General features: G+C 39.9%; 1 protein-coding gene across 2 annotated transcripts in view; it reads right to left on the bottom strand.

Annotated features, from left to right (window-relative positions):
• raver1 (ribonucleoprotein, PTB-binding 1) overlaps nt 1-4,651 on the bottom strand; it is a 71,265-nt gene extending 66,614 nt beyond the window's left edge. The window contains exon 1 of one of the 2 annotated variants that reach the window (XM_069927441.1): nt 4,287-4,651. In XM_069927441.1, coding sequence (XP_069783542.1) covers nt 4,287-4,619 — 333 coding nt within the window. In that variant the 5' untranslated portion in view covers nt 4,620-4,651. The remainder of the gene's footprint in view (nt 1-4,286) is intronic. The other variant, XM_069927440.1, reaches the window with a different exon arrangement.
• Nucleotides 4,652-12,644: the final 7,993 nt, after the last annotated feature.

The following is a 12,644-nucleotide window of genomic DNA, read 5'->3' as shown; positions in this document are numbered from 1 at the left end:
CTCCGAGATCACCCCTGACACAGGTCTCGGAGCTTGGTTAATTTTGACTGGCCCGGTCTGGTCTGACCTTATCATGTTGCACGATTTCCAGGTAGGTAACTGGGTAAATTGCCCGGTTAACCCACTTGTACACAGCAGAGTGAAAAGGGGTAGTATAGTTTTTCAAATTCTAATCCTAGAAATTCCTGTCCAAGAGGATTCTTTGAGTTCATAACCATGAATACAGCTGTGATTCAAAAGAGGTGTTTTAGCATTTTCTTCTCAAGAGACATAAAGGATGGTCTTGCCAGCAATATCCATATCAAATAAATGAACAAAGGAAGATTCCAAAATTCAGGAGGTGAAGCAGTAGACATTAGAAAAATATGAAGTGGCACGAATTCAAACTAAAGTGGGCCACTGTGTGCAACACAAAGGTAAATAGTCAATTAAAGACCACAATTGATGCCTGGAATCAAGCAATTGTCTCATTCAAAGTGCATCTTTTAGTTTTGTACTTTCAGTCTTGTTAAAAAAAATTCTATAGTACTAACTGGAGGAAGAGTGGCATTCCTGTATCAAACAAAAAAAAGGTTTATATATAGTTGCCAAATTAGATTGTTTGGTTATTTATCTTCTCTGTGGACGCCAACTATTTAATATGAACCCCATGCAGAAGTGTTTTAATTGCTGAATAATGAATAGTCATTGCTCAAATCTCAAAATTTTAGTCAGGCCAAGTTTATTGTCACCTGATTGCACAAGTACAACCCAACTGTTCTGTTCTCCGATCCTCAATGCAAAACACGCAGACGCACAGCCAGACATATGGTAGCAAATCACAAAAAAATCTGTAGACATCATGGGACTGTTCTGTTCTCCGATCCTCAATGCAAAACACGCAGACGCACAGCCAGATATATGGTAGCAAATCACAAAAAAATCTGTAGACATCATGGGTTTTTTTTTGTAATTCTTTATTTATCGCACTATGAACCATATCAACCAATATATTTACAGATGCATCTCTTTAAATATTCAGTGACATTTTCTCTTTTTTCCCCCATCCCTCCCTTCCCACCCCCCTCCAAAAACAGTAAATATTGGACATATAAAATACAATAAAACAATATCTTTATACAAAAGGAATACAAACAAAAAAGACTTATCATCTACTTACTCACATTAAATCTGATCGTGTTTATCTTCTCATCATTTTAGGTGGTGGTGGTCCGAGGCCTGCTCTTTCTGTTATGTTCCATATATGGTTTCCAGGTTTTTTCAAACATTGTAACTTTGTCTTTTAAATTATGTGATTTTTTTTCCCAATGGGATACACTTAAACTTGGTTATATATTCCATTAATGTTTATAGTCATATAGTCCAACGTGGCCATCTTGTATCTTTATTTTCACTTCTTTTCCGCCTCTTCACCACCTCCATCCCCTTTTTTTCCATGACTGTTTTTTAAGTTTTCCTTTTTAATCTCAATATATGACAACGCACTTAAGACATGAAATGCCCCAACAATCCCCACAAGAAATAACCCTTTAACCCCAAATGAACCTCCCCTCCTTGGATTGCCCCTTGTCCCTTGACGGCAACCACAACCCATTCCATTCGGTTTGCAAACTTACTCGCAAGCGTCAATCGATTTCGCAGTGACCCTTATTCTCTCATCCCCACCCCCCCTCCCCGAGAACACTATTTTCCTATATAATAGTAAAGCTCTCTCTTTTTCCCCCTTCTCTTATCCATCTTTAAATCTTTATATATTCATTATCTTTACTTTATATTTTTACATATTTTTGTATATTTTCTTGCCGGTCATCCTTCTTGACACTCCTTCTCCTCCTCCTCTCTTGTCTGCAAATGTTCAGCAAATTCTTGGGCTTTCTTTGGGTCCGAAAACAGTCTATTCCGTTCCCCAGGAATGAATACTTTGAGTACTGCTGGATGTCTTCATATAGTTATACCCTTTCTTCCATAAGATTGTTTTTGACGTGTTGAATTCCTTCCTCTTCTTTAAAAGTTCAAAGCTTATGTCCAGGTAAAAAAATTTTTTTTTTTGTCTCTTATATTCCAATGGCTTATTGTCTTCTTTAACCTTCTTTCTTGCCTGTTCCAGTATGTTCTCTCTTGTCGTATATCTTAGAAGTTTTACCAATATGGATCTCGGTTTTTGATGTGGTGGCAGTTTCGGGACTAGTGCTCTATGCACCCTTTCGATTTCTATTTCTTCATGTGAATCTGTTGTTCCCAACAACTTTGGGATCCATCCTTTTATAAATTCCTTCATATCTGACCCTTTGCCTTCTTTCAGGCCCACTATTTTTTATGTTGTTTCGCCTACTATAGTTTTCCAATACATCAATTTTTTGTGACAATAAACCTTGTCTCTAATTTTTTTTCCCGCTCTCTTCCAACTTCCCTTTTAAATCATTTATCTCCATTTCTATAGCAGCTTCTCGTTCCTCCATATTTTCTACTCTTTTCCCTATTTCAGTCATGACCAACTCTAAGCTTTGCATTCTGTCTTCAGCTCTTTTCATTTTTCTTTTGATTGAACTAAATTCTAACGATAGCCATTCTTTTAATGACCTCCATTCTTCTTCAAAAAAGGCTTTATCTAAATTTTGTCCTTCTATTTTACTTTATTCTTTCCTTTGAAATTCTTGGTCTTCTCTTCTCTGTATCTGTGTATCTTCATCCTTCTCTGGTGAGCTGCTTCTGTATCCTTGCTGGGCTTCCAGCTGCTGTGTCTCCTACTGTTGTGCCTCCTGCTGCAGGTCGACCTGTTATTGGGCCTTCTGCAGCAGGTCGTCCCCCTGCCGGTCGCCCTGTTGCCGCTCCTCCTCTTCCCGTCCTTCATTCTCTTTCTCACCACTTTTCTTTGTTGTTTGCTTCCCCCAGCCGAATGCCCCGATACCAGGCAACTCTCAGCTGGCCACTCCTCAGCTGAGTCCCCCCCCCCCCCCCCACCCCCCAGCATTAACCTTTTCTTTTACTTGCACCTCTTCTTGGCTCCGAAAGCCATTTTTGAAGTCCGCTGGTCGGGAGGACACCGCTCCTCTGGGGACTCACCATCATCAGAGATCGGCCGCTCCTTTCCACAGTGGTTCTCTGCTCCGATGTGCAGGTAAGGCCTTTTCTCAGTGATTTTCCTTCTCCCCTTTTCTCTGTTATTCTTACTTTTTCTCTTTTGGGTGCCATCTTCTGTCTATTCTCTGTAACTTTATGTTTCGCTTCCTGTATTTTATGTTTATTGAACTCTGTTTTTTCAAACTTTTTTTTCCTTTTCTCTGGAGAGGGCTGGCTCCACTCGACCAGCCACTACTCCATCACGTGACTCCTCGAGAAATCATGGTTGAGGTGAAAACATAAAATGCTGGAAAAGCTCAGCAGGAGGGTGTCCTTTATGTAGCAAAGGTAAAAATACTTAACCAACGTTTTAGGCTTGAGTCCTTCTTCAAGATATGAGAGAATGTCAGTAGGCATCTAAACAAAAGGATGGAAGTGGGGGTGGGAAACAAAGGCAGGAGACGATAGGTAGAGAAGGGAGGGAGCAATCAGTGAGGAGGGATAACACACAGACAAACAATACATATACAGGGCAAATAATCATATGGAAGTAAATAAATATTGTTTAATGAACATGAATGTCTCAGATGGTTAAGGTGAGCAGTTCCTGGTTATTTAAAACAATAAATAACAGAAATAGAATTATCTATAAAATGGAGATGAATTAATTCACTGATAAGTGTCCCAACCTGAAGCCTCTACAGAACTTAGCAAATTGAGGAATAGGAGAGAAGAAAAAGAAAAAATCTGCATTAGAAATAACCGCACCTCAAAAAAAAGAAGCAAAGTTGCATTCCCTTAAAAATTTCATATTTATTATCAGAGTACGTACGTGACATTACGTACAACCCTGAGGTCCTTCATCTTGCAGGCAAGGCAGAATCACCACTGATGTAAACAAATAAAGAATTGAAAACAAACTAACTGCATTATGCAGTTAGAGAAACAAAATAAGATTACCTCATTTTTTTCTAAAATACGCAATAGTTGAAATTTTAAAAAAAACACACACAAAGAATAGGGATCTGCATTTGCAGTCTGCACGAACCCAGGGATCGTGCAGACACGAACAGACGTTGATTGACAGCTGACATCCGGGGTAGTCAGGCGCCGCGCGACGGATGAGGCCTAGGGGGTTGGATCGCCGCCGCGGCCCAGGCTCCGGAACCGCACCGCCAGCCCCCATCCCCTCAAGCACGCCGGCACTCGAACTTTTTTCAATTTACCTGGGTGATGATGTCCAGTGGTAGGTTCCGGATGATGATCTTTCGCCGGTTGCGGAACTCGCGGCGAGTGCGCTCGAGCCTCTGCTGCTTCTCCTCGGCCTCCAGCTTGCCCAGCGTCTCCTCGGGGATCCGCCGATGCGGCACGGCCTCCTCCTCTTCTTCCTCCCCCCTCCTCGTCTCGAAGGCGCCAATTTTCTCCCGCTCGGCCTCCGGGCTGGCGCCGGACCACGGCTCATCGTCGGCGAATCCTTCCCGTTCCTCCTGCCCCAAATGAATCTCCTCGTTCTCCAGCAAATCGCTCGCCGGCGAAGTAACGGACACGGTCGCCGCCATCTTGAATTGGCAACAGGAACGCCGCTTGTCATTGGCTGGGCAAATGGCAGCCACACGTGAGCAGATGCGGACGTCCACTGCTGAGTAAGGCGACCTCTGATTAGTTTATGCTCCACTCAACCTTCCGCGGGAAGAGGGACCTCAGGACATTTCATGTGAGGATCAAAATGTATTTTAAAGAGAGTAAATGTGTCTAATATATTATTTTAAAGTAGTTTTATTGTTTAACAAAAACCCTTACACAAGATAAACTAAGGATAATATAAATCAAATATTATAGACATGTCACATATCAACTGTAAATAATACATAAAATACATCAAATTCTATAATTATCATCATTAAACAATTTAATTCTAACTCCTACGATGTCCAAAAATAATATTGAATACAAAAAATATACAAATAATGCTGGGATGTAATATTTGGGAATATTTTTTGGAGATAAATTGGTAAAATTAAGGTAGGTGACATACATACACACATTTTAAAACAGATCTTATTTGAAATACTGAAGAATTCATGTTCAATGACTTTTCAGAAACTCTGGGGAATGCTATGCACATTTCACAAGTAGGTGCTAATTGAAATGATGCCAAGAAATGAATGGATTGGAGACAGGTTGTCTGTGTTGGACATTGCTGACCTCTCTGCAAAGTGCTCACTAAAAAGGTCATTGTTTACCTAAAGCAATAGATGGGAGCAGAAGACGGACTCCTATTGTTTGCTGGAGAAGGAGGGGGTTTTGCAAGTGAGAGAGAGAAGGACATGCTGGCTGGCAGTTGGAAGCTCAGAGATGGAGAGAGAGAGAGAGAGAGACACACACACACAGAGCTGAAACAGTGTCAGCTAGGAGAAGCTTGTTGGAACTGAAACAGAAGCTCCAGTGTGGCGGATGGCTGGAAGTACTACCTGTCTGATGTTTCTCTTGAAATAAGCGGAGCAAAAAGGAACTCTGTGGTAGCCTGAAAGAAAGAGGTTATCATCTAGAGAACCCTGATGGGGCAAGTTTCATCAGCAAGACATTGAGGTGACTAATGGTGGTACCTCAGTTGTGGAAATCCTGGAACAACACATATCTCTCTCTGCAAACCTACGAGAACCTTCCTGAGCGGTAAACATTTACCTTTCGAGCACCAAAGCCTGGTGCATTTTATACATGTTAAATTCTGTGCACATTATCAGAATTGCCTGCAACCAGTGAAATTGGACTGTGAACCAAAGAACTTTTCTTAATTTACACACACATTACATACACGTGTGCTTAGAATTAGAAGGGTTAGTTAAGTTAATAGAGATAAGTTAAAGTTTGATTCTGTTTTCATGTTTAAAGATAATTAAAAACAACATGTTTAAGTAATTACATGTGGTGAATATCTGTTGTTGCTGGGTTTTGGGGTCCTTTGGGCTCAACAAAACCTTATCAAAACATAGAAAATATGTGCAGGAGTTGGCCATTTGGCCCTTCAAGCCTACACCACTATTAAATATGATAATAGCTGATCAGTACCCGGTTCCTGCCTTTCTCCCCATACCCCTTGATCCCCCTTAGCCACAAGGGCCAAATTTAACCTACCCATAAATATTGACAAAGAACCGGCTTCGACTACTTCCTATGGCAAAGAATTCCACAGATCCACCAACCTCATCTCAGTCCTAAGAAACTTCTCCGTTATCCTTAAACTGTGACCCCCTCCGGTTCTGGTTTTTTACAGCATTGGAAACAACCTTCCTGCGTCTAGACTGTATAAATCCTTAAGAATTTTATATTGTCTCTATAAGATCCCCCCTCAATCTTCTAAATTCCACAAGCCTAGTCTATCCAACCTTTCTTCACATGCAAGTCCTTCCATCCCTGGTATCAGTCTAGTGAATCTACTCTGCCCTCCTCCATGGTGAAAATGTCCTTCCTCAGATAAGGAGACCAAAACTGCCCGTAGTACTCTAGATGTGGTCTCACCAAGACCTTGTACAGCTGTAGCAGGATCTCTGTACTCAATTCCTCTCGCTATGAATGCCAACATACCATTCACCTTCCTCATTGCCTGCTGCACCTTCTCTGTTGTTCTGTGATATGATCTGTAGTTAAACCTCCCCATTACTTGTTTTTCTTAATAAAAAAGGGGAAAAAGTCTAATATATTCTAAAATTATAATGTTTATGGTCATGCACATTTGCACCAAGTTTTTAACTTGCTACAGTTAAACAAACTACTATAAAGCAGACAATTGAATTTAAAAAAAGGACAATACATACAAAAAGAGTAGATGATAAATATTCACCATTATCCCTGTGCAAAAAAAAAATGATTTAGCAAATAAGACAGACAGTCCTTTTCTGGTGTTGGAGCAGTAATCCAATAATCTGCACACTTGAAAGTTTTATTTTCCCCCAGAATCAGAATTTATTGTCATAAGCATGTCACAAAATTTGGTGTTTTGTGGTGTTACGAGCCCAAGGGACCCCAAACCCCAGCAGCAATAGAAATTCATCAAGACAAATGGTTACTAAAACAAAAGTTGCTTTTGATTATCTTTAAACATGAAAACAGGATCAAACTTTAACTTGTTACTATTAACTTAACTAACCTAACTTAACCCCCTTCTAATTCTAAGTGCATGTGTATGTAATGTGTGTGTGTAAGTTCAGAAAAGTTCTTTAATTCACAGTCCAATCTCACTCATCCAAGTTCACTGGTTGTAGGCAATTCTTATACTGTGCTCAGAATTTAACATTTATGAATCTTCACCAGGCTTTGGTGCTTGAAAGGTAAATGGTTACCACTCGGTTTTAAGAGAGAGATTTGTTGCTCGTTGGACACAAAATGATTCCTTCTGATCAGCCACGATTGTGTCTTGCTGAAGAAACTTGCCCCATCAGGGTTTTCCAGGAGATAATCTCTTTCTTCCAGGTCACCACAGTGTTCCTTTTTTTGTTTCACTTGTTTCAAGTGAAACGTAAGACAGCCAGCCATTTCCTCTTGTATGGACCACAATGGCTTTGACCAGGCTGAACTAAGAACTCACAACCTGTCTTCAAAATGGGGTTTTTCCATAAGCTTGCCAGCTTGTCCTGTTCCAGTCCAGCTGCTGCTGCTGCTAAACTGAATTCTCTCCCTCTCTCTCTCTCTCTCTCTCTCTCAGAGAAAACCATATGACCCCCCCTGAGAACAGCCAACTGCACTCAGATAGACTGTGGCTCTGGACCTAATCTTCCAAGTTCATTCATTTGTAGCTTTCCAAAACAATAATCCATTACTCCACAGCATGTCCAATTAACACCTACTTGTGAAGTCTTTATAGGCATTCTTCATACAATGATAATCAAAAGATTTATAACAAATATGTATATTAAATTGCAAGAAAAAGAAAATGAGGAAACAAATGGTAAAACTAAACAAAAATGGGAACAAGATTTAAATATAAAGATAAAAAAGGAAACATGGGAGAAGTTATGTTCTGGAACGATGAGAAATACAATAAATACGAGGTTACGTATGATACAATATAACTGGATACACAGGCTATACATTACACCTCAAAAGTTAAATAAATGGGACCCAACAGTATCTGACAGATGTTTTCGATGTAAAAAAGAAATGGGAACAACAATTCATGCAATCTGGACATGTGAGAAAGTAGAAAAATTTTGGGAAGATCTAAACCAAATAGTAAATAAAATTACAGAAAACAATATACCAAAAAATCCAGAGATCTTCCTCCTAAGTAACATAAAAAACAAAGAATTTGGAATTGATTTGGATGGTGCACAAAAAAGATTTGTTAAGATAGCTCTAGCCGTAGCAAAAAAATGTATTATGTCAACCTGGAAATTGGAAGATAATTTGAAAATACAACAATGGTATATAGAAATGAATAAATGTATTCCGTTAGAAAAAATAACATATAGTTTAAGAAATAATATTGAAATATTTGAACATATATGGGAGCCTTACATGAACCACAATAGAGAAAACCTACTGGGTACATTCACTACCTAAATTAACGAAAGGAGAAGGAAATGAAAAGAATTGACTCAGTGGAATTTCTTGTTTATTTTTATTGAATGACAACATTGTTTGACTGGTTTAATGTATCTTAGATTTTGTACTTTAAATGGATGAGGGGGAGGTAGGGAGGGTGGGATGGGAAGAGGGAGGGGGAGAAAATGGCACTGTATATATTTGAAAAGGAAAATGTATGTATCATGGTCAATGTGGTTTATGGTGTGAAAAATAAAAAAATTTAAAAAAATAGTCCTTATAGGCATTCTTCAAAGTTTTTGCAAAGGCACCCGGAGCCTGGACTGTCTGGCTTGAGCAGAGCTCTGGTATTTTAAATGAGATCTATTTTGAAGTGTTTGTATGTGACCAACACTCAAAAAAAACCTGTCACAATTTATCTCCTTTAAAACATATATACAATATAAAATATAATCTGTCACAGCAGGAGCATTACAGAGCTATAAATTACATTTCAAAAATAAATAAATTGTGCAAGTAAATTGGAGAAAGTACAGCAGTGGTTCTTTGTTCATTCATAAATCTTTTTTTAAATATTTTATTTATAAATTTTAAACCACAATGATACTTACATTACATTCAATTCAAAAGTTATTTCAAAGAGTTATCCATGTGGTATACAAAAATCCCCCCTCCCTCCTCACCTTCCCCCAAAACCACTAGAAAGGAAAAAGGATCAGTGAATGCCAAGGGAATAGAGCATTTATATCATAAAATCTAATATTGGAGGTTACCAAGAACATGTTTTTTAATTTTTTTATTTATTTAGCACTTCACCGTAAACATATCAATAACAATATATACAAATATTCATCATTAAAATATACACAGTGACATTTTCATTTATTTTCCTCCCTTCCTCCCACCCTCCTTACCCCCCCAGACGTAAAGTAAAAAACAAAAAATAAACAATAAAAGAACACAAAAGAAGTCTTCAGAGAGTCCATTAAATGTACAAACCCACATTCTGTAAATATGGGCGTCATAATTTCCAAAATACTTGATATTTGTTTCGTAAACTAAGTAGTCTTCTCTAAGTTCCGCACGCCATCTTTCCATTCCTAAATCTGTATCTGACTTCCATTTGATACATAGTTAATTTTAATTTAGGTCTTATAACCTTAATATCACTTCAGAAATCTGATGGCAGCGGGGATGAAGCTGGGTATTTGTCTTCAGGCTCCTGTACTTCCTTCCTGATGTGAAGAGGGAATGGCCTGGGTGGCGAGGGCCCTTGAGGATCGAGGCTGATTTCTTAAGACCGCCTCTTGTAGATGTCCTCGATGGAGTGTAGGCTGGTGCCCATGAAATCACAGGCTGAGTTAACAACCTTCTGGAGTTTTTCCTATCCTGTCCTTACCAGACAGTGATGCAATGAGTCAAAATGCTCTCCATGGTACCATTGTAGAAATTTTCTGGTCGTTGGTGACATACCAAATCTCCTCAAACTCCTCACGAAGTACAGGCCCTGGCGAACTTTCTTCATGATTGCATCGACATGGAAGCCCCAGGGCAGATCATCGAAGATGTTGAAACCAGGAATTTGAAATTCCCTGACCTCCACTAATAAGCCCTCGATGAGGACTGGTTCCTGTTCTCCTGAATTCCTCCTGAAGTCAGCTCCTTGGTTTTGCTGATGTTGAGTGCACGTTTATTGTGATACCACTGATCTATCTCCTGTATGCTTAGTTTCATTGCCGTTTGTGATTCTTCTGACAACAGTGGTGTCGTCAGTAAATTTGTAGATAGCACACAGTCATGGGTGTATAGTGAGTAGAGCAGTGACTAAACACGCATCCTTAGGGTGTGCCTGTGTTGATTGTCAGGAGGAGACATTGTTTCCAATTAGTCCTGACCTTGGTCTTCCGCTGAAGAAGTCAAAGATCCAATTGCACGTTATATCTGAGGATCAAAGTTAATTATAACTTGAAGAGAATAAACATGTCTCATATATTCTAAAAGACTCAAAACTTTAAATGATAATGTTTAATATGCACTTAACTACCTACTTGCTATGATTCAACAGGTACTTCATAAAAATAGACAATAGACAATAGGAGCTGGAGTAGTCCCTTTGACCCATCGAGCCAGCACCGCCATTTTACAGATCATGGCTGATCACTACCATCAGTACCCCTTTCCAGCCTTATCCCCATAACCCTTAACTCCTTTGCCCACTAGAGTCTTATCTAACTCTCTTTTGAACATAATCAGCGAATCTGCCTCTACCACCCTCTGTGGCAGAGCATTCCACAGATTCACACTTCTCTGGGTAAAAAAATGTTTTCTCATCTCTATCCTAAAGGGTCTACCCTGTATTCTTAAACTATGCCCTCTGGTCCTCGTCTCCCCCATCATTGGGAACAAGTAATCCGACTTCACCCTGTCTATCCCCCTGATAATTTTGTATACCTCAATCATGTCCCCCCCCTCATCCTTTCAAACTCCATCGGATACAAGTCCAGTTTTTCTAGCCTTTCAGCATATGTCAACCCCGCCATCCCTGGAACTAACCTTGTAAATCTGCGCTGCACACCCTCTATAGCTAGTATGTCCTTCCTCAAAATTGGAGACCAGAACTGGACGCAATACTCCAGGTGGGGTCTCACCATGGCCCTGTACAACTGCAGAAGGGTGTCTCTGTTCCTATACTCCAATCCCCTCTTTATGAAAGCCAACATGCCATTTGCCTTCTTCACAGCTTTCTGAACCTGCATGCTAGTCTTCAGTGACCAGTGAACAAGTACACCCAGATCCATTTGCTCCTCCCCACTCCCTAGCTTGTCTCCATTTAAATAATACTCAGCTTTCCTATTATTGCCCCCAAAATGGATAACCTCACATTTGCTCACATTGAACGTCATCTTCCATTCAACAGCCCACTCCCCCAACCTGTCCAAGTCCCTCTGCATTTTCCTGACATCCTCCTCACACCCCACACCGCCACCCAGTTTCGTGTCATCTGCAAATTTGCTCAAGTTATTAATAATCCCCTCATCCAAATCATTTACATAAATCACAAACCACTGAGGACCCAATACCGATCCCTGCGGCACTCCACTCGTCACATCCTGCCATCCTGAAAAAGACCCGCCTACCCCAACCCTCTGTTTCCTATTTCTTAACCAATTTCCTATCCATGTCAGCACCTTACCTCCAATACCATGCTCCCTGATCTTGCCCACTAGTCTCCCGTGCGGTACCTTATCAAAGGCCTTCTGGAAGTCCAAATACACCACATCCACTGGCTCTCCCAAGTCCACCCTCTTTGTCACATCCTCGAAAAATTCCAGAAGGTTAGTCAAGCATGACTTACCCTTAAGGAATCCATCCTGACTAGCCCTTATACTATTATTAAAAAGAATAGGAGAGTAGGGGCAAGTGCATCGAGAACAAAGGTGGAGGGAGAAAGGAGATATGGTATCAAGTTATTGTGTATGAATGCACGGAGTGTAAGGAATAAAATGGATGAGCTTGAGGCACAAATGGCAATGGGAGGTTATGATATTGTCGGAGTAAAGGAGACATGGCTGCGGGAAGGGCAGGATTGGGAAATAAATGTTCCCGAGTACATGTCCTATAGAAAAGACAGAAAGTTAGGAAGAGGAGGTGGGGTAGCTCTGTTGGTAAGAAATGAAATTCAGGCGTTTGAAAGGAAAGACATTGAAACAGGTGGTGTAGAGTCTGTTTGGATAGAATTAAGAAATTGTAAAGGCATGAGGACCATAATGGGGGTCATTTACAGGCCTCCGAAAAGTAGCTTAGATATCAGTAGAAGTATAAATCAGGAAGTAATATAAAACAACTTAAAAAGCAGGATTAATTGAATTGAAAAAGATAATAAATTACAAAAAAGTCGATGATAAATATTCAGTTATCCCTGTGCAAAAAAATTATTTTAGCAACAATGCAGACAGTCTTTTTTGGATGTTGGAGAAGTCATTTAATTGCATTGGATTTTGCTTTCTGAACACTTTTGGGTGTATTTTATGGATTTTGGGCTG

This window comes from Narcine bancroftii, chromosome 3 (genome assembly GCF_036971445.1).
Source record: "Narcine bancroftii isolate sNarBan1 chromosome 3, sNarBan1.hap1, whole genome shotgun sequence".
Lineage (NCBI taxonomy): Eukaryota > Metazoa > Chordata > Chondrichthyes > Torpediniformes > Narcinidae > Narcine > Narcine bancroftii.
Note: the sequence above shows the minus strand (reverse complement) of the source record. Positions and strands in the feature narration are given on the sequence as shown.